A 17,303-nucleotide genomic window follows, 5' to 3' on the forward strand; every position below is an offset into this window, starting at 1 on the left:
GGGGAGGGAAGTTTGGCGAGGGGGATGGGATTGGGGTTAGGTGGGGCGGGGGATGGTGGGAGGGAGGAGGAGATACCGGCGGCGTTTGTGGTGGATGATGGAATGTTGAGGACAGCGGTGTTTGGGGATCCGATGGCGCATCAGATGCGGGTTTACGTGCGTAGGGTGGAGGGGTTGGCGATGCGGGCAGTGATGGGAGGGTAAGGTACGAGGAGCCGGCCGATTCCTATTATTTTGAGCATAATAGCGATCTGGGGTTAACGAGCAATGATACCCATTTGATTCTCTTATGAAAATAGATCGAGAGAATCGGGATATCGTGAGAAACGGCGAATGCAGCACGTCAACGCGGCTGCGAAACAATATTTATTGCACATAATAATCCATGGATACCCGTCTAAACATACAAGGCATATCATTTCCCCGTGCTCGTGCCGTTGCCGACCGCATTAAGAGGCTCAATTTCCCAACCAGCTCCAGCCCTCCCAATCCCGCCGTCCGCCATACACGCGTTGCCCAAAAACACCACCACTCGCCAAGTGGCCGTCCACACGGCGCATGCATGATTCGGTCCCCTCTATTGCCGGCGACCTGCGCACCGGGCCGGTCGGCGGCGATCGCGTCAAGATCCGTCCCGGTCGTGGATGTATGTGAAATGATGAGATATTAGGTTGGCGATACGATGCGCAAGATATCCAAGATAGGTCCGCAATTCGGCCGATAAGACCGGATGTTCCTCCGCGTCTGACACCAAGTCTGTCCATCTAAAAGTCGACGAACAAGCGACCGTGCCTAATTGCCATCGATTAGCCATATATCTCGATGGGAATTATGCGTCACTTACTGATCGTCGCCCCCCGCCCCATACGGCTCCGTCTCCTCCGCATACTTATCAAACTGGCTCGAATCTCCCATGCCCGCCTTCACAGGTGGTACGTACGGCGCATCGATATCCTTCTTCGCGAGCCGCTCCCACGTGACCTCCGCGAACCAGGGATGCGTCATAACGTCCTTGCTGCCGCCATGCAGGTTGCCGAGCCGCTTCGTCAGGTCCGGCGTGATGAGCTTCTGCAGCAGGTCCTGCGCGTCCGGATGGATGTACGGCGGGTACTTAACGCGTCCTTTGAGGATGTTCTCGTAGATCTTCATGGGCGAGCCGCCGTCCCAGAAGGGGGTGAAGCCGCAGAGCATCTCGAAGATGAGGATGCCGAGGGACCACCTAGGTTTGTGAGCATTATGATTCGATAGGGTGGATGAGAGGTGGGGGGCTTACCAGTCGACAGACTTGTTGTACCCTTTTGAAGCGACGACTTCGGGGGCAAGGTAGTCGGGCGTTCCGCAAAGAGTCCACGTGATGTCAGGCACCTCCTTCGCGAAGCCGAAATCGGTGATTTTCAGATGGCCGTGGCGGTCAAGGAGCAAATTTTCGGGCTTCAGGTCGCGGTAGATGATGTTCATGGAGTGCAGGTAGTCCAGTGCCAATGTGACTTCCGCTGCATAGAATTTAGCTACGGGATTGGGGAATCGCTATTGTTGTGGTCAGTATACTATTGTTCTCAAGGTCCTTATAGGAAACCCGATCTCTTACCTGCGACTTTCTCAGCAAGCTGAACAGCTCTCCACCTTCCACGAAATCCATGACCATGTATAGATTCCGCGCATCCTGAAAGGTGCCCCACAGCGTGATCAAGAACGGATGCTTAACCCGCTGCAGCATTCTCCGCTCGTCATTCGTATGCTCCACCTGCTTCATCTTCACCACCTGCGCCTTCTTCAAGACCTTGATCGCATAGAAGCGCTGGTTATGTTTCGACTTGACCAGGTGCACCCGACCAAAGCTTCCCGTCCCCAGTGTCCGCTGGAGGTCGAAGTCGTCGAGGGTGTACTTCCCTTTGGTAGATCGCATCGTCTGGTTCGGTGTCTGCCCGCCTGCGAGACCCGGTATTAGGATGCCGCCATTTGCTGGAGTGGAGTTTATGGATGTCTGTTGCGGGGTGAGGGTCTGTTGGGACTCGGAGTCCTTATTAAGGAGGTTTTGAATGCTCGGGGAATTCTGATGGCTCGATGGATGCGGCCCTGGCGGGGAAGGCTGTTGGAGTGCGGACGCCATCTCTCCCCCTTTTTGAGGTTGACTGTCCGCGGAGGTGGCAGCGGTTGTGGTCGACTGGTTCGTGCCGGACGCTTCGGTCGATTGACTGGGCTGGGCAGACGACGCGGTCGCGGACGGATGGGACTCTTCAGGTTTGAACCGGTTGAAGACCGCTGCGATGGGAGAGGTAAGGGTGTCCTTTGTCGGGGACGACGGAGTTTCCAGGTCCTTGGAACCCGAAGTATCCTTCGTCCGCTTTTTCTTGAGGAAGTGCAGATTAGGCATGAAGAGGGGAGGAAGGGATCTTTTTCGACACGGCGTTTGGGACCGTATGCTGGGCGGAATTTTGTGGTGAATGAACGTTTCGCAACCGTGAATGTGTCTTGCTGTGTCTCAGGTTCTAGTGTCTTGTCCAGTTTCGGCCGGCAGAATGGGATCGGACTCCGCACGCAGACAAGGTATTCGTATAGCGATGACGAAGTAGTGATTCAAGATCTTAGCGTCGAATACGTGAGGATTGAATAGACTCGATATCAAAGTATGAGTCGTGAGTCGTGAAGCCGTCGAATTCGACTCTTGCCGTTGCGCGAAACAATGCGGCTCAAGCTGAAGCTACCTGATCGACGCAACGCCGGAGCTAGATCAGCATGTAGCAAGCCGCCAGAGGTCGCAACGGACCCAGAGGAAGCTCGGAATCCGGGGTAATTGGGGATAAACTCTGAGGATCGTTGAAAAGGGCGAGTAGTGGGAGAATGATACGATGGCCTGCAACGTGGGGTCTGGGGCTTCGAAGCTGGACTGGGGGGGCGAGGAATGTGCGTCTCGTACAACGGATGTGCGAGAGGGATTCCTGGCATGGATTGGGCAGAAGGGAAGCTGTAGGTTCAACGGAAGAGGCCAATTGAGTCGACTACGGAGAGTGGGATATGGTATACGATGGAGAGGGTCGGATGTCAAGCAAGATGTCATCAATGGGGGAGAAATGAAGTGATGACGATTAGATTTAGGGGAGGGAAGAGGAGGAGGGGAGGAGAGAGGCTGGAGATGGAGGAGAGGGTGAGATGTCTGGGTGAGGCTGTGGGGGACAGCTGGAGTGCTGGAGTGGAGGAGTGGAGGGAGGGAAAGTCCAGAGAGGATGGTGACGGAGCGAGGGGAGACATGCGGAAGACGGAATTGTGTGACAGCTGGGAGTTGGGAGGTGGGAGCTCTGGGAATTGACGCCTTGACGCCTTTACTCATGCCTTACTGCCTCAGGTCCTTAGCAGTAGGCCAGTACATGTAGCTAGCTGACACAGCGCAGGCACTCCCCAGCTTCCGAGTTCCGACATCGTGAGGCCTTTGCTGGTTCACTTCCGCTAAACCTAAACAGGAACAGTGAGCTTCGGAGTTCAGACCGTATTCCATACTCATCCGCTTAAGGTATACATCATATTTCTATCCAGTCCTATCACTGATGTCAGTATGAAGGTGGCCCTTCCACTACCGTGCCTGATATCTCAGATGTAAAACACGAGGACTCGGGAAGTATCTTGCAGCAAAGACACCGATCCAAACAGATGAGACGAAGGAAGCGGGGTTAGACCGTAGCTATATATAGAGCGGGATACCAGATTTGATATTACTTGCCGGCGCATTATTTATACACCACCAAGTCCGCGATAATAATATCCACCCTCACCGTCCTGCAAGTCATCAATAGCGGAAGGAGTCTGCTCCACATGGCTGCTCTCAATCCGGCACGGCAACAGGCGATATGCGACGCCCCTCTTGGGCTTGAACGTATCGCAGGGTCGGATCCTCCGCGGAGTAGAGCCCCATTCGGATGCAAGCTGTCATCCGACGAGCAGCTCGACCTGATCGATCGCAGATCGCACCGTATATCCCGCCCCCATGAACAATGATATAGGTCAATCGAAGCTGGTTAAGGACAGTACAATCCCGGTTTGATATCTTCAGTCTCATGTTCAGTTCTTGCTTCTCCTTCATTATCGTCCTTATTGAGTTAATTTCATCCTATAATAGATATCTCTTTTAAACAATCTGACGGCAGATTGACCTCCGTTTTGCGCGGTTTGTGACGCCGTTTTTGGAGGTAAATCTGGTACGCCCTGACGCCAATCAGAACTCCCCTTATTACTCCCCGACATGGATCTGAGCCATGCCCCACCAACTTTAATTATTTTCTCGATCCCGTCGGCCGTTCTCTCGCCCAATTATACGCCCCCGATGTTCTCAGTTCCGCCATTCTACACTTACTTGTAGTAATGCTTCGATGCAATCACGTTGCCATCCTTGTCTAGTTCGAACGCGGAGTAGTGTTGGGTTGGATCATTTGTGCTTGGATGCTCCGCTTCCCTAAAACGGTATGAGAGAAAGATTCCGCATTTCATACATAAGACTCACTTCATCGCAACCTTGGCCGTCTCTGGTTTCAAATCGTCCTTATACTTCTCGGCGACCTCAACGAACTCGTCCTGGGTGCTCTGGTGAAGAAAGGGACGTTCCCAGACGTCCGTCTTAGTGACGTATGCGACGGCGATCGCCTTCCCCTTAGTTGTGGTTGTTATGGGTTGAAACCCTTGGTTGGCTCAGGCTGAGAGCCTAAGCCTGATTAGGTTAAGGGTAAATCAGAGTCCAACCTCTCCGATGTAAACAAGAAAGCTTCCCTTTCTTGTTCTCTTCTTTAGCTTAATCTAGAATATCTTTGGCTACGTGTATGTTGTGTGCATCCAGCTACCGTGCCGTAACAGTGGTCATAGTATTGATGAGTTGGCTGGCTCTGTACATTTTACCTCGGGATGCCGAAGAGAAGGTTGAGGTGGGTTAGGGAGCCAATGAAGGTATGGTTCGGATCAAATGTGATGCTGTGTCGGCGTTGCAAAGGGTGATTCGGATTTGAGAGAAGGAATGTCGAATTAGAGCCAGACCAGATCTATTTATGCTCATAAAAGGCTATGAAACGCAAGAGCCACAGCGCCCTTAGATGTGTCACGGTAGGCGCTGCCGCGATACTATACAGCGACGCATGCCTTACAGACTTCAGTAGGCGCTAGGGGCGCGGTTAAGAAGGACTAGGGTAGTAGAGTCGTAGGGACGCAAAGTGCCGATCATCTCCCACTGATGTCCAGTGGAGGCTGTTGCTAAGATTGAAACATAAACTTATAACCCATGCTTAGCCGTGAGCATCAATGCATCAGCAGACAGAGCCGTTGCAGTCGATGCCAGCAACCCAAGGCAGACATTCGCAAGCGAGAACAATTATTTTTTTGCCAGGCAGAAGCCCAAGGGGCAAGGTCAAGACGTCAAGTTAGGAATTGAGCCAAGAACCCAACACTTAATACAGTCTTGCCCGCCCGTGCTAAACGAAGGCCCGTGATTGGGCCTTCGCCTGGGACCCGCTGGGGGCTTAATGGGCACAGCGGGGTACGTAAGAGCCCAAGCGAAGCCCCCAACCCATTGGCTTTCATTTAGCGGGCGGTTAGTCAAGATTTCATCTTAAGCGCTTCGACAGCATCAGGATATCGCATACCACTCTCTTCAGACGACGATTCGTGATCTATATATAATTGATTGTCTAATTGGCTAGATCTTGCATGTGATGCCAATTCCGGCCAAGTCACTCCGCAAGATCCCCTTATCGCATCCTGTTACGAGAGCACCAAGGCTTCCAGCAAAGCTGGCCAGCCGTTATCAACAGCATGCTCCGAACGAGTGTCAAGATGGCATCTACCTCTAGTGAATTGGTTGGTGCTGCTGGAGGTCGCTATTTCTCTAAAGAATTGATCCAAGAGAGACCGCACCTGGGTCGCGTCTGGTTGGCAACGTCCGAGCATCCATTTCACTCACGTCATTCAACACATGAACTAATGATATTTCAGATCCGGGCATGATAAATTTGTCTTGAAGGATATTCCCAAAGATATATTCTCAGGCTTCAATGAGAACATACGGCCTAGACTTCGCGAAAATCCATACATTCGGTTACCGTCGGACACCATCCTAGATCAGCGCATATTTGTATACAGATACCTGACCGACGACTTCCTGAGCCTTGTCAGAAAACAAATCCCGATGCAAGCCAGGAAGCAAATCCTTAAGGCTAGTTTACGAGGGATTGCCGAATTGCACGACCGAGATATCGTCCATTTAGGTAATCTAAGCAACTTTTTGCTTTCTACGAGGTCATTACGCGGAGCTAATCATTCTTAGATATCAAGCCTGACAATATCATGGCCAACTGCCGCCACGTCGGTCAAGAGACCATAGTCGAACAGGTGCAGATCACTGACGTCGAAAATACGGCCTATCTCCCTAAAGGCAGGTGCATTAAAGGGATGTTGGCTGGCAATGACAATTGGCGCAGTCCAGAGGCGCATTTCAAAGGCGAGCTCAACAAACCGTCTGACATATTCTCTTTCGGAGCCGTGGTAAGTGTATTGAATTAGATGGGGGCCCTTCTCGCTGACTTACTTAGTGCATCTACGCTGTGCTAGGGCGTGTTATATTCGGGCCTGATGGTGATTTCCAAAAACATCAAGCGCAGGGCGCACTGCCCGCTCTTATTCGCTTGCAGCGTCAAGTTTCGTATTTTGGGGACCGGGAAGGATTGAATGGGCTCATGAAGCACGTTGGCGATGAGGAAGTCAATTGCCAGGTCCTGCGAATGCTTTGGGAAGAGCGGGCCGCAGACTACATCCCGTACGAACCGTTTTCGAATTGGTCAGATGTTGACGACGCGGAGCTCAAAGATCTCATGCAAGGAATGATGAATCTGGACCCTACGAAGCGAATCACGGCGCGTCAGGCGTTAGAACACCCCTGGTTTGCAGGATTCGAGGTTAACTAGATATTGGAAACTCATGATCTTTATAACACTTGACATCCTCGTGAAGCGATGCGATACCCTCGCTATCGGAGGCCGATCTCCGTCTTCCTCGCCTTCGCACGCAACGATGGCGTAGCTTCCGACACGGATCTCCTTCCCATCATTTAATTCAGGCCAGCTGGAGCATGGGGTTATGGCCAGGACAGCAGTACTTACAATAGATCGGTTCGCATACCTGAGGCTGCATGAAAATGGCGATGGCAATTGGAAGGTAACGCGGAAGACCTAGGACAAACAAGTAAGCTGCCATCGATTGACTAATATGTGCGATGATCACGTTTCCAAAAAGGGTATCCCATATGAGAAAGCTGAAATCGTTGCTTAGAATTGAAAGCAAAGTATCGCAATTATCGTATGTAACGAAACTTAAATAAAGAATCTGAACACTTGTTAGGGGTATTGACCCATACTAATTTGAGAAATCGCAGCAATGGCGCTCCAGAGACTATAGGGGCTCAATCCGAAAACAGCAAGACAGATCTTTACGGCGACAATCACACCGACCACCGACTATGGGGCTCAGATATGGTTCCCAGGCTCTGCAAGAACAGTGGCCCGCCACATCGAGAGAGCCACTAAACTGGGTGCGAGCGTAATTACGGCCATATTTAGATCGGCAGCAATCGAGGTCGCAACCGCCGAGGCAGGAGTCGAAACAGTCTAGGAAAGACTCCACGAACTTACCAGAAAGCACTAGATCAAGATACATAAAAACCCGCAAAACCACCACGGATGGAGACTTATTAAGCGCCTTTTTAAAGCAAAGACACATAGATCCCCACTCGAAGCCACAGCCCAGCTATTCCAATATATATCAAACTAGAATCGCTTAAGAAGACAGCAGCATTCGTCAAGCCGCCGTAGTAAGACCCACCAAGCGTCATCATCGAAGAAGAAGCGGCCGCAATAACAAGGGCAGCCCAGCTAGACCTAAGAACCATCTTCACAGACGGATCGTATAGAAACGGCCTTACCGGTATCGGAATCCACGCACCAAACATCCCAGGACTCGAGAAATCCAGCATAAAAGGGTTTACACCGAATACAGACGCCCTCCAAGCGGAGCTAATAGCCATCTCGGAAGCCACCTCGGAAGCAACCGCCAAGATCCCAGCGATAAGCAGGAACCTCGACCAATGTCATATTCTATCAGCATGTCGACACCAGTAGACGGCTCGCCGTTCTGTCCAGAGGGCGGAATTTCGTCACTCTCTATCGCTTGTGACGAACTCGAATCACGGTCTCTATCCGCGGCCGGTGTGCTACCGACTTCCGGCTGGGAGCCCGCACTCAATAATGCGTTAAGAGTAGGCAGCTCATCTTCGGAATTAGCGTCCGATTTGCTATCTTCGAAGAATATAGCTACATCTAAAGAGAGATTAGTTAGTATATAGTCCTCTTCTGAAGCTGTTCGCGCAGTATCTCTAGTAACTCACCCGTACAGCTTTCTATAGATGCCTCGTAGGCTGATTCCTACGCGGGCTTTGACTCGGTTAAGCCTTCGCCCTTCAGAATGTTATCAATATCGGTCTATAGGTCGTTAGAAGAGATGCCAAGAGTGGTATCAGCTCCGCATCAGCTTTTTAGCATCCGACGCTCGGGTTGCTGGCTCTTTAGCAGGCCAGATTAATTGTAAAAGTTATCGGGCTAGTGATATTGCGATTAAGCATCGAAAGAATAAAGGGCTGTAGTGACCGCCATGTCCGCTTTAGCGCAGATTTCACTGCAGAATACGTGTGATCCTTTAAAAGTGAAAGAGTCGATGACCTTTGAGATGTGGGAGGAGGGAATCGTGGGACTTTATGCGGTAAGACGGACTCTCCTTGTTCGACTCTGCTCTCCCGTGAGGGAATAACAGGTCAGCTCACTCTCGCCGCTCCACCGAATTGGATCGTATAAGAGGAGTAAGCGTGGAGGGGCCGAAACCATTCGTTCAACCAGAGGGGCAGCAGCAGCATGAAATCACCTCCTCCGCCCTGGACACCCTCCTGACGCGGCTGACGCGGTCTTCCAGATGGAAGAATCGAGCGGACTGTCACAGGTGCAGCGGAGACAAACCAATCAAGCATGATATCGCTCATCTGCCGGATGGAAAAAGCCTCAGCTGACGTGGCTCGTTCCCGATCCTGGATTAGACTATTATAGCCTTCGAATAAGGCATGCCATCTGCCCTCGTTTCGTAAAGGATCGCGCGTTTCAGGCAGGCAGCGCAGATGCGCCTCGTCCGTACAGCAATGTGCTGCATGAATCTGCTGTGCCTCGGAGCTTACAGTGTGCAGCTTCCAGGGGCGGATCGAAAAATGGCGGCTCAGTCTTGGACCGGAACGAAAGCCTCCTTCGCGCAAATCCACCATTCTAAGGTATTCCACCGGAAGATCCCCTCATGAGGTTGCTTAAACCCATAAACAGCGACGCATAAATTGGCTCGTATTCGGTCATATACACTCTCTCTCATAAAACTCAGTCCGAAAATCGCGAGTGATGGCAGTGCGGCCTCTCGGGGGTGGAACCGTGGTAATATGCTGCATCATGTGTCTGGTGACAGCACCATCGCTCCATAACGTCTCAGTTTTTGAGCAAGTCCCTCCGCCCCTTTCACTCCCTTGCATTCCGGCCATCCCTATCTCCTCGACCGCTCCAGCGACTGCCCGAGACGCGGGCTCGAGCTGTAGCGGGCTGAGCAGGCTAAGTGAGATGAGCAGGTTTCTTGGAGATCCTTCGGGATCGCCGAGTGTCAGATAGATTTCCAACTCACCAACCACTTCCGGGAAGTCAAGGGGCTAAAGAGGGAAGCGTAACATGTGTGTGCCTCTCGCCGTCTCGCCTTCTCGCCCTATCGTGGCCCTCCTTGTGCATAAACGCGATCGCCATTGCTTGCCTCGCCTTGCTTTTCCTCCCCCTCCCCCACCTCATCCAGACCGGCTCAGCCCACGAGTCCGGCAATGCCACGTAGGCAGCAAAAGGGACGAAAAAATAATACAGGGATCCAAGATCTTCATGTACCGTGGACCTTGTGACCGACTTCCATGACTCGGATTGAGGATAACGGTGGACTAAGGCGCTGGAGTCGGCGTGGCCGAACGGGATCAACGGCCCCAATGCCGGAGGCCGCGAGGGCTACTCGAGCTCGCGAGCAAGGCATAAGCGAGATATTCGGCCGCCTGTTGGACTTGAGCAGGGCCGTGGAGAGCGAGGAGGTTGGATTCGGATTCGGGGAGACAGTCAAGTCTTTCTCTAGAGAGGGAGAGAAACGGTGTCAATGGAAACGGGAGGCGTGCCTGGTAAACCAGGTAGACGAGCTCCTCGAAGACGAAATGACCAGTAAAAGAGACCCTAGCGCCGTGTGGACAGAGTGAAATACTTGGAACGGCGATAAGGAGGAGTGGGGCTGCAAGCGAATGCAGCGAAAGCAGAGAAACAGGGCGGAGCGAAGGAGGGAAGCCGAAGGGCAACCAGGGAGCGAGGGATGATGAGCGGCCGTGGATCTCTCGGTCGCTGCAGTAGTTGAGGGGTTTGGGTTAAAGGAACGGCAACAGCCAAGAATGAAATAAAACGGCAGAAGAAGGAATGGTGGGATGCGCGTTTTATATGTGAGATCGAAGTAGGCGGACCGGCCAGAACAGGCGGGAAATCTTCGGACAATGGGCATCGGCCAATGAGCGTGCACGGTGGGCAAGCCGGCCATTCTGGCGGTCGACATGCCGGCGTCTCTTTTACTATAATATTGTCAAAGACGAAAGTATATCGAGTTTCTGATATGTTGTCTAACAAGTGATGCCTACTACTCTCAATTCATAATGCAGCTCAATGATCTATATATCCCGCAAGAACCCCTCTTAAACTACACATCTTGCAATTGAAATCACATCCATCTCCCTTTTAACGGCTGTGTATAAATTGTACTCGTGCACCCCATTGTCTTTAAACCAGCTCTATCCAGTACCAGGAGTCGATCATGTCCTTCCATCAATCAAGCCCTCAATAGTGCTATTTATCTGCATGATGCCAATTTCGATATGTTCCAGCTCTCGCTCTATGTCATACTACCTACTCTTTAGATATTCAAACCCACCACTAGCTATATACGTATCACCGTCGCTTATGAGCGGTAAATAACCCAGCACCCACTGCCCCATTGCTCGATCGACCCCCAAACCCTCCCAAGGGGTAGTATTTCAACCTCGATAATGCGTTGCCTGCGAGTAATTTGTTTACCACGCGACTGGGGGCTTCGAACTTATAGATCTCATTGAAGAGGTCATTCCAATCCCCATTAATATCATTTGGTCTGAAAATCTTCATCTGTCTATGCCGATACTTACATCCGCGAATCGCTGTGACCTCTTTTCCTTCAGCTTTCACATGTATTTCTGCCTTACCCACTCCTTTGTGCATCCATCCATCAACGCCTAAAAGCAACGAAAAGTACCGCCGTGACAATGTGGTACCGAAGTTGCCTCCAAAAATGGAGGATTTTGACTGCATTTCCGGCAGGTCTTCCGTTTAGTCGAAAACATTTTGATTTCATTATCGCGCGGGTCCTGAACCTGCCTGTTATAGCCTGTAATTAATGCCAACACCTTGCACAGAACCTGGCGTCCGTTTTTGGATTTCCAACTTTGGGTTTTCAGTTCGTCCAGCTTCAGACTTTGGAGATTTGGATTTTGACAGTAATTCCCATTTAAATCCAAAGCGCCTACGCTGAGGTAAGCCCATGCAGAGCTTAATAATTAACATAGCACCATTTAAAATTTAATAGCGTTCATAAGCGTTGCCACTCTCGCCACTTTCGAAAAGATATAAAGCGACGTCAACCAAGACGGAGGTGGGTGGGGTGGAGGTCTAGGGAAATTCAAAGTCGAATACCATAACCGTCACCCTGCCAGAGCGGCATCCCAAAGCAACAACATTGCCGTGAATGTCAACGCAGCATTGCCGATATTCGGAAGGAAGCCAAAGCATGGCTTTCGTGCCCCAGCTTACCCATTGCTCCTTCAAAAAAATTGCGTGTGGGGAATTCGGTTGAGAAATAGCTGAGTCATAGGAAGAAGATGCAACAAATAGATGTCCCCTATCAGTCCGGAGGAATCTCCCATCATCAGAGTACGAAAGGGTTTTAGCAATGGCATCGACTGTGAGCGTCTGGAGAGCCGCTCCTGACCCGGCGTCCCAGAGCCGGACCGTCTCGTCGTGGGAGCCCGATGCGATCACTTTGCCGTCGGGCGAGAAGGCCACGGCGCTGACCGCGTGGCTATGTCCGTCGAGCGTCTGGAGGGCCGCTCCTGACCCGGCGTCCCAGAGCCGGACCGTCCTGTCGTAGGAGCCCGATGCGATCACTTTGCCGTCGAGCGAGAAGGCCACGGCGCTGACCGCGCGGCTATGGCCGTCGAGCGTCTGGAGGGCCGCTCCTGACCCGGCGTCCCAGAGCCGGACCGTCCTGTCGTGGGAGCCCGATGCGATCACTTTGCCGTCGGGCGAGAAGGCCACGGCGCTGACCGCGTTGCTATGGCCGTCGAGCGTCTGGAGGGCCGCTCCTGACCCGGCGTCCCAGAGCCGGACCGTCTCGTCGTAGGAGCCCGACGCGATCACTTTGCCGTCGGGCGAGAAGGCCACGGCGTTGACCGCGTTGCTATGTCCATCGAGCGTCTGGAGTAGAGCACTCCAATATTTCTCGACGTTAGGCAAATTTTGCATCCATCGAGGTACCCAGTCTTTAAACTGCCTCTTCACTATACTCGTCGTAGGTGTAAATATCAACGCACTAGAGTAGATCTGGAGGGGAGCGCGCTCCATCACTTGCTGATTATATAGTGTAAATCGTTTGGCATCATGAATAAACTCGGAGAGACGCGGACAGTCATATGCCTGACAAAAATTAAGCTGAAAGATTCGTGTAATTCTGGTGGCTTATTTACCAGGGCAAAGGTCTCTAATAAGGTGACCGCATGGATCCCCTCAGAGACTCTTCGCATCCAGCTCAGCGCCTCAAGCCAGTATAACAGATGCACCTGTAGGAATTCATGGACTTGGTCGTTGTCCTGAAGTTGAGTATTACTCTTCTGAAGGTGCTGGACCCAGTAGAGACATGCATATTGAACCTCTGGAGTAAGATATTGCTCCACTCGATGGCTTGGTACGTCAGCTATGAGTACTCCTGGAGCTTCTATCCCACAGATATCCTGCTTAAGAGTGGTCGACATTAGCTGTATACAGCTCGTAGCTAAGGCCCCATGTACTTGCTTCTCGTTCACCCAGAAGTTTGAATCACTACATCTCTTCTTGTCAAGGAGGAAGTCGCGAAATGAGGGGTGGTGTAGTCGAAGCGGGCGACGTCGGTCCTCTGGAATGTCTAGTATTGCATGAAGGTCGTCTAACGTCTGGTCAATGTCCTTGGTTGGAAGGCGGATAAGCCTGCCTAGGGAAGGGGAAGAGAGTGGGGAGAGGAGTAGAACTATACTCCCAAGAATTTGTCTCAGCATTCCGTACAACTCTTCTTTCTCCTCATCCGAATAGTCTAGGGAAACGGAACACCTGAGAACAGTAATGTAAATTCCGTTGAGGTGCTTCTCTGGTGCCGTAGCATCATTGCTACGGCCGTCAAGAATTGTAGCCAGTCTCTTTTCTGTAAATCGTCTCCCATCACGGATGAACCGATATGCTGTTGCCGCCCAGATGAATAGGCCACTTGCATTCTGAACCAGACGTCTAATGTTATCTCCGCTGGGCCAGTCAGCGCCTAGAGAGCGTTCCTGCCCGATAAGTCTTAGATTGTCTTTTAGGAAAATAGTGATGTCGTGGTCCACAACTGGTGGTGAAATGTTGTGGAGGATGAAGTCCTGATATTCCGCATCTGGTATTTGACGGAACCCATATCGGATCGGAATCTCAGGTCTGCTTGTTAAAAAGATTCGTAGTCGGGCATTCGTTAGCGATCTTATCTCGGTTAAAAGTTGTAGAATGATCCGGATGTTGACATCCTCAGCACACTCATCGAGAGCATCAATGACTAGAATATATGAGGATCGGGAGTCTTTGCCGTCCAGCTTTAAAAACGGACCGACGACGAGATGGTTCCATTGATCGCGAAGGGACTGGTCAGCAATATCGCTGCGCTCTGTAATAGCGTTATAGATATGTTGATAGAGAGCAGGAACGTTTCTTGCAAGCTGTACTGCAATGCTTGTTACGAATTTGCCAGCATGACCAACGTCTCCACCACCTCTTGAGAAGAAAAAGCTGGCCCCAAGACGGACTGAGTCGAAACATCTGCGCGCAACAGTACGAGCAATCGTAGACTTTCCCGTCCCATCTAGGCCGTTCAACCAGAAGATGCACCGTTCATCCTGTCCGTCAGCCCAGTTGAATATTTCTTCCAGAATATTGACACGGGTATTCGGGAGGCATGTAGGCTCGTGTTGTTTTTGAAATGAATTGAATGGTGCTTCAGCGGAGAATGGCAGGCGATCGAGTTCGTTCTCTGAGCCCTTCTCTGCTATTAGCCTCCTTCTCTTTGGGTTCGGACTCTCGGACGTAGATTCACGATCTTACTCTACAGTTAGCATAGATCTATCCCTAGCCTTTGTAATATCGAATATCACTTACGAAATCGGCCAGTCAATTGTCCTGCTGCTAGCGGCTCGGGGTCTTCCAGCAGTCGCTGCAGGTAGGGCACAAGATCTGAATACTGTGGGCCGAATTGTAATCGCACGAGAGGCTTGAGGTTAAGAGGATCGCCGGTCCGGACCAATAGACAATGTCGATTGGGGATATTTTTTTGGTCCTTGCACGCCCATTCCAAGAGTGCGCCGAAGTTTGGGTCCTCTAATCCAGATCCGCAGCCAACAAACAAAATAGTGTGGGTGTTCCAGAGCGCTCTCAGCACGGTCTTAATCTCTGAGTATTGGACCTTCTCGTAGTCCGTAGCGTCCAAGATGACATCCGAAGGGTCGTGGTAGCTGCCGTGTACATGAAGAATTCCGCGAAGATCTCGACTTTGGAACTTCAGGAGGTCGTCGTGATGTGACCGGCTGATGCGAGGCAATCTGCAGTAGCCTTCTTCAAAAAGATCATCATAGTTCGTTGTGAGAAGCATCGCTCCTCTGTCGTGGAGAGATTTCAACACATCTAGCGCAGCAGGATGCCTCACTTCCTTGGAAAGATCTCCAAATACAGCTTTTAGCCAAGTAGGCCATTGATGAGCCTGGTCCAAGAAAAACTTGAGTATGCGTGCTGCTTCTAACAGATCCTCGGGATGGGAATCAAGTATTTCGCGTGCGTGACTTAGCCTGTAGTGGTTCCTGTCAATTTGGCCATCTGCGACAACATAGTCCAGACCATGTCGTATCAAGCCGAACCAGGACAACTGAGCGAGTGTTTCTCCAGACTGAGTTGCTGTTGCGCTCAGTGTCACCCCCGCGCCAATGACGATTACTAGCCTTTTGTCCTCCAAAGCCGTTCTGATCTGGGCAAAGCGTTGGTTATCAATTCTCGTAGCTTCTGCGGAGGTTCGACTCTTCATGAGAACGTGTTAGTGGTGTGTTCTTAGGTAACCCAGTCAGACTTACTGAGGTTGCTCCACTCATACTTCAAGTTGGAAGTCGGTAGAGTCGGCGCGATGCCTGCGAGACGGAATCCATAGGATGTGAAGGAAAGTAGTTATACTAAGAGACTACTTAGTCTCGCTCGAATAGGCATTCACAGGGGGTAAAGAGAATGGCATGACCAGTATAACACCTAAGGCATGCGAGAGTGCGGAGATACAAAGATGAAGGAATGGTTTAGCAGAGAGCAGTAACATCGTCGTATCTCAGCCTTGCTGCGCTCCAGCGAGGCGGCTGGTGTGCAGGTGTCCCATTCACAGGCAACTGCATTTGCTGCCGTGCCATTGGCCAGTCTGGTGGCGGTGCTCCTTTCAGAATTAAGTATGCGCAGCATGATTAGCAATTTCGTCAAAGGAGTGAGCAGGCACTTCACGAGCAAGGTGAGAGAACTTAGTACCGCTGTGAAGCAAGAGTATTTACAGAATATAAACAGATCCGCTAGATGTTGCGAGTCATAGGGCTTTCAAGCCTTTCTTCGACAAGACACCTGGTAGAAAAATTGTAAGCGATGCTCCGTAAAGGCGGAATGGACAGTTGACTTTGTAGAAATTTTAGTCTGATACGAACGCCAAATGCTCCAGACGAAGCCAATCACTAATATGTCGATGGTATACTACGTAGTAAGGGACGAATGAATGACGGCGTTTGCTTACCATAGTACGGACGTGTAGCAACAAATATGAATAAAAGAGAACCCCTCACTCACATGCCTCTAATCTGATCGTGTCACAGAATATCTGTTTCTTGGCGTTTCCCCACGGCTTCATTCCGTATTCGATTCTATACCCCTATTCTTTCCCTTTTTAAAGAAAAGATCACCATTGTAAATCATATAAAATAGCTGCAGGAACAGCCTGTTTTCGTAGGATCCGGCTCTTCAGGATCAAGTTCAATCTAAAGTACTGACTAACTACTGATAACTAGTTAAGCCAAGAGTCTGGGCACAGACCCCAGTCTCAGCTGATATCTCTACACCCACCACTTACTTGGACAATCAATAACTTTACCAAAATGAGGTCTTTTGGCACAGAAATTAGTGGTAATCGAAGGCCTAATAAGGAGTTATCAGTCTCTCAAAGAGCTGGGATTATTCAGGCTGTTGAAGATGGTAAACCAAAGACTGAAATCGCGCGCAACTTTCGCGTCTCTCGACGCGCGGTGTATGGGACTATGGAGAGGTGGGAAGAACACAAAACCACCGTATCCTTACCCCGTGAAGGGGGTCCCCATAAGTTATCACGCTCTGACGAACGGCATATCGTTCAAATCGTGCGTCGATTTCCTCAAATGGAGTACGGAGAGCTCCTCGCAGGTATTTCGTACCTCCGCGTTTCTAGGAAGATCATCTACCGAACCCTTAAGAAATATCACCTTACGAAATGGCGAGCGAAGAAGAGGCCTCACCTGAAGCCCCATCACGCAAAAGACCGCCTCCGGTTTGCCCACGAATTCCTTAAATTCGACTTCTCCCGGCCCCACTCCACGGACGAGTGCTCGTATGAGAAAGGGGCGGGCGGTAAGCAGGTATGGGTATGGCGCCTGTACCACGAGGCATATGATCCGCAAATGGTAGAGCCTAAGACCTCTGGCAAGGCCATTTCACAGATGATATGGGGCTCAATCTCGCGTGATGGGAGGTCAGACCTGGTGATCATGGACCGCGACGAAACCTCCGCAAGACAGGGCTATTCCGCGAAATCCTACATCGCTACGTTAGAGGCGGGACTTC

The 17,303-nt window shown here is 51.0% G+C and overlaps 7 protein-coding genes across 7 annotated transcripts in view; 2 read left to right on the plus strand and 5 right to left on the minus strand.

Moving 5' to 3' along the window:
- Positions 1-271, plus strand: part of P152DRAFT_517433 (alpha/beta-hydrolase) — a gene marked incomplete at its 3' end in the record, with an annotated part of 2,437 nt that extends 2,166 nt beyond the window's left edge. The window contains exon 2 of the mRNA XM_033683007.1: positions 248-271. Within this exon, the coding sequence (XP_033530160.1) occupies positions 248-271 (24 nt within the window). The remainder of the gene's footprint in view (positions 1-247) is intronic.
- Positions 272-717: 446 nt separating this feature from the next.
- On the minus strand, positions 718-2,552 carry P152DRAFT_216111 (Pkinase-domain-containing protein). The gene is made up of 4 exons (XM_033674454.1): positions 1,589-2,552; positions 1,274-1,527; positions 845-1,219; positions 718-792 (listed from the first exon to the last, which is right to left on the minus strand). Exons 1-4 carry the CDS (start codon positions 2,372-2,374, stop codon positions 765-767), a joined length of 1,443 nt encoding a protein of 480 aa, XP_033530161.1. The 5' UTR covers positions 2,375-2,552; the 3' UTR covers positions 718-764.
- P152DRAFT_216110 (uncharacterized protein) lies at positions 2,553-3,604 on the minus strand. The gene is made up of 2 exons (XM_033674453.1): positions 3,515-3,604; positions 2,553-3,450 (listed from the first exon to the last, which is right to left on the minus strand). Exon 2 carries the CDS (start codon positions 3,326-3,328, stop codon positions 2,732-2,734), a length of 597 nt encoding a protein of 198 aa, XP_033530162.1. The 5' UTR covers positions 3,329-3,450; positions 3,515-3,604; the 3' UTR covers positions 2,553-2,731.
- Positions 3,605-4,249: 645 nt separating this feature from the next.
- P152DRAFT_509776 (uncharacterized protein) lies at positions 4,250-5,066 on the minus strand. Its single transcript, XM_033682628.1, has 3 exons — positions 4,832-5,066; positions 4,493-4,638; positions 4,250-4,444 (listed from the first exon to the last, which is right to left on the minus strand). The coding sequence occupies exons 1-3, from the start codon at positions 4,874-4,876 to the stop codon at positions 4,342-4,344; spliced, it is 294 nt and encodes a 97-aa protein (XP_033530163.1). The 5' UTR covers positions 4,877-5,066; the 3' UTR covers positions 4,250-4,341.
- Positions 5,067-5,464: 398 nt separating this feature from the next.
- P152DRAFT_462393 (kinase domain-containing protein) lies at positions 5,465-6,990 on the plus strand. Its single transcript, XM_033680336.1, has 4 exons — positions 5,465-5,912; positions 5,968-6,239; positions 6,299-6,516; positions 6,564-6,990. The coding sequence occupies exons 1-4, from the start codon at positions 5,809-5,811 to the stop codon at positions 6,933-6,935; spliced, it is 966 nt and encodes a 321-aa protein (XP_033530164.1). The 5' UTR covers positions 5,465-5,808; the 3' UTR covers positions 6,936-6,990.
- A 2,789-nt stretch (positions 6,991-9,779) lies between these two features.
- On the minus strand, positions 9,780-10,587 carry P152DRAFT_216100 (uncharacterized protein; the record flags this gene model as incomplete). Its single annotated transcript, XM_033674452.1, has 1 exon — positions 9,780-10,587. A coding segment is annotated over one exon (357 nt), but the record flags the coding sequence as incomplete, so codon positions are not given.
- A 1,050-nt stretch (positions 10,588-11,637) lies between these two features.
- On the minus strand, positions 11,638-15,599 carry P152DRAFT_216253 (WD40 repeat-like protein). The gene is made up of 3 exons (XM_033674455.1): positions 14,577-15,599; positions 12,890-14,517; positions 11,638-12,839 (listed from the first exon to the last, which is right to left on the minus strand). Exons 1-3 carry the CDS (start codon positions 15,490-15,492, stop codon positions 11,817-11,819), a joined length of 3,567 nt encoding a protein of 1,188 aa, XP_033530166.1. The 5' UTR covers positions 15,493-15,599; the 3' UTR covers positions 11,638-11,816.
- Between the last annotated feature and the right edge of the window lie 1,704 nt (positions 15,600-17,303).

Source organism: Eremomyces bilateralis (assembly GCF_010015585.1).
Source record: "Eremomyces bilateralis CBS 781.70 unplaced genomic scaffold P152scaffold_34, whole genome shotgun sequence".
In the NCBI taxonomy this organism is placed as follows: Eukaryota; Fungi; Ascomycota; class Dothideomycetes; order Eremomycetales; family Eremomycetaceae; genus Eremomyces; species Eremomyces bilateralis.

Coding starts and splice junctions, on each gene's coding strand:
- P152DRAFT_509776 (XM_033682628.1), bottom strand. CDS start 4,876: ATGTACAGAGCCAGCCAACTCATCAATACTATGACCACTGTTACG. Junction 4,639..4,831: donor ATACTATGACCACTGTTACG/GCACGGTAGCTG, acceptor ACCACAACTAAG/GGGAAGGCGATCGCCGTCGC. Junction 4,445..4,492: donor ACGGCCAAGGTTGCGATGAA/GTGAGTCTTATG, acceptor ATACCGTTTTAG/GGAAGCGGAGCATCCAAGCA.
- P152DRAFT_216111 (XM_033674454.1), bottom strand. CDS start 2,374: ATGCCTAATCTGCACTTCCTCAAGAAAAAGCGGACGAAGGATACTTCG. Junction 1,528..1,588: donor GCTTGCTGAGAAAGTCGCAG/GTAAGAGATCGG, acceptor CCACAACAATAG/CGATTCCCCAATCCCGTAGC. Junction 793..844: donor GGGGCGGGGGGCGACGATCA/GTAAGTGACGCA, acceptor GATGGCAATTAG/GCACGGTCGCTTGTTCGTCG.
- P152DRAFT_216110 (XM_033674453.1), bottom strand. CDS start 3,328: ATGAGTAAAGGCGTCAAGGCGTCAATTCCCAGAGCTCCCACCTCCCAA.
- P152DRAFT_216253 (XM_033674455.1), bottom strand. CDS start 15,492: ATGAAGAGTCGAACCTCCGCAGAAGCTACGAGAATTGATAACCAACGC. Junction 14,518..14,576: donor ACAATTGACTGGCCGATTTC/GTAAGTGATATT, acceptor CTGTAGAGTAAG/ATCGTGAATCTACGTCCGAG. Junction 12,840..12,889: donor TATTAGAGACCTTTGCCCTG/GTAAATAAGCCA, acceptor AATTTTTGTCAG/GCATATGACTGTCCGCGTCT.
- P152DRAFT_462393 (XM_033680336.1), top strand. CDS start 5,809: ATGGCATCTACCTCTAGTGAATTGGTTGGTGCTGCTGGAGGTCGCTAT. Junction 5,913..5,967: donor GGTCGCGTCTGGTTGGCAAC/GTCCGAGCATCC, acceptor ATGATATTTCAG/ATCCGGGCATGATAAATTTG. Junction 6,517..6,563: donor TATTCTCTTTCGGAGCCGTG/GTAAGTGTATTG, acceptor TGACTTACTTAG/TGCATCTACGCTGTGCTAGG.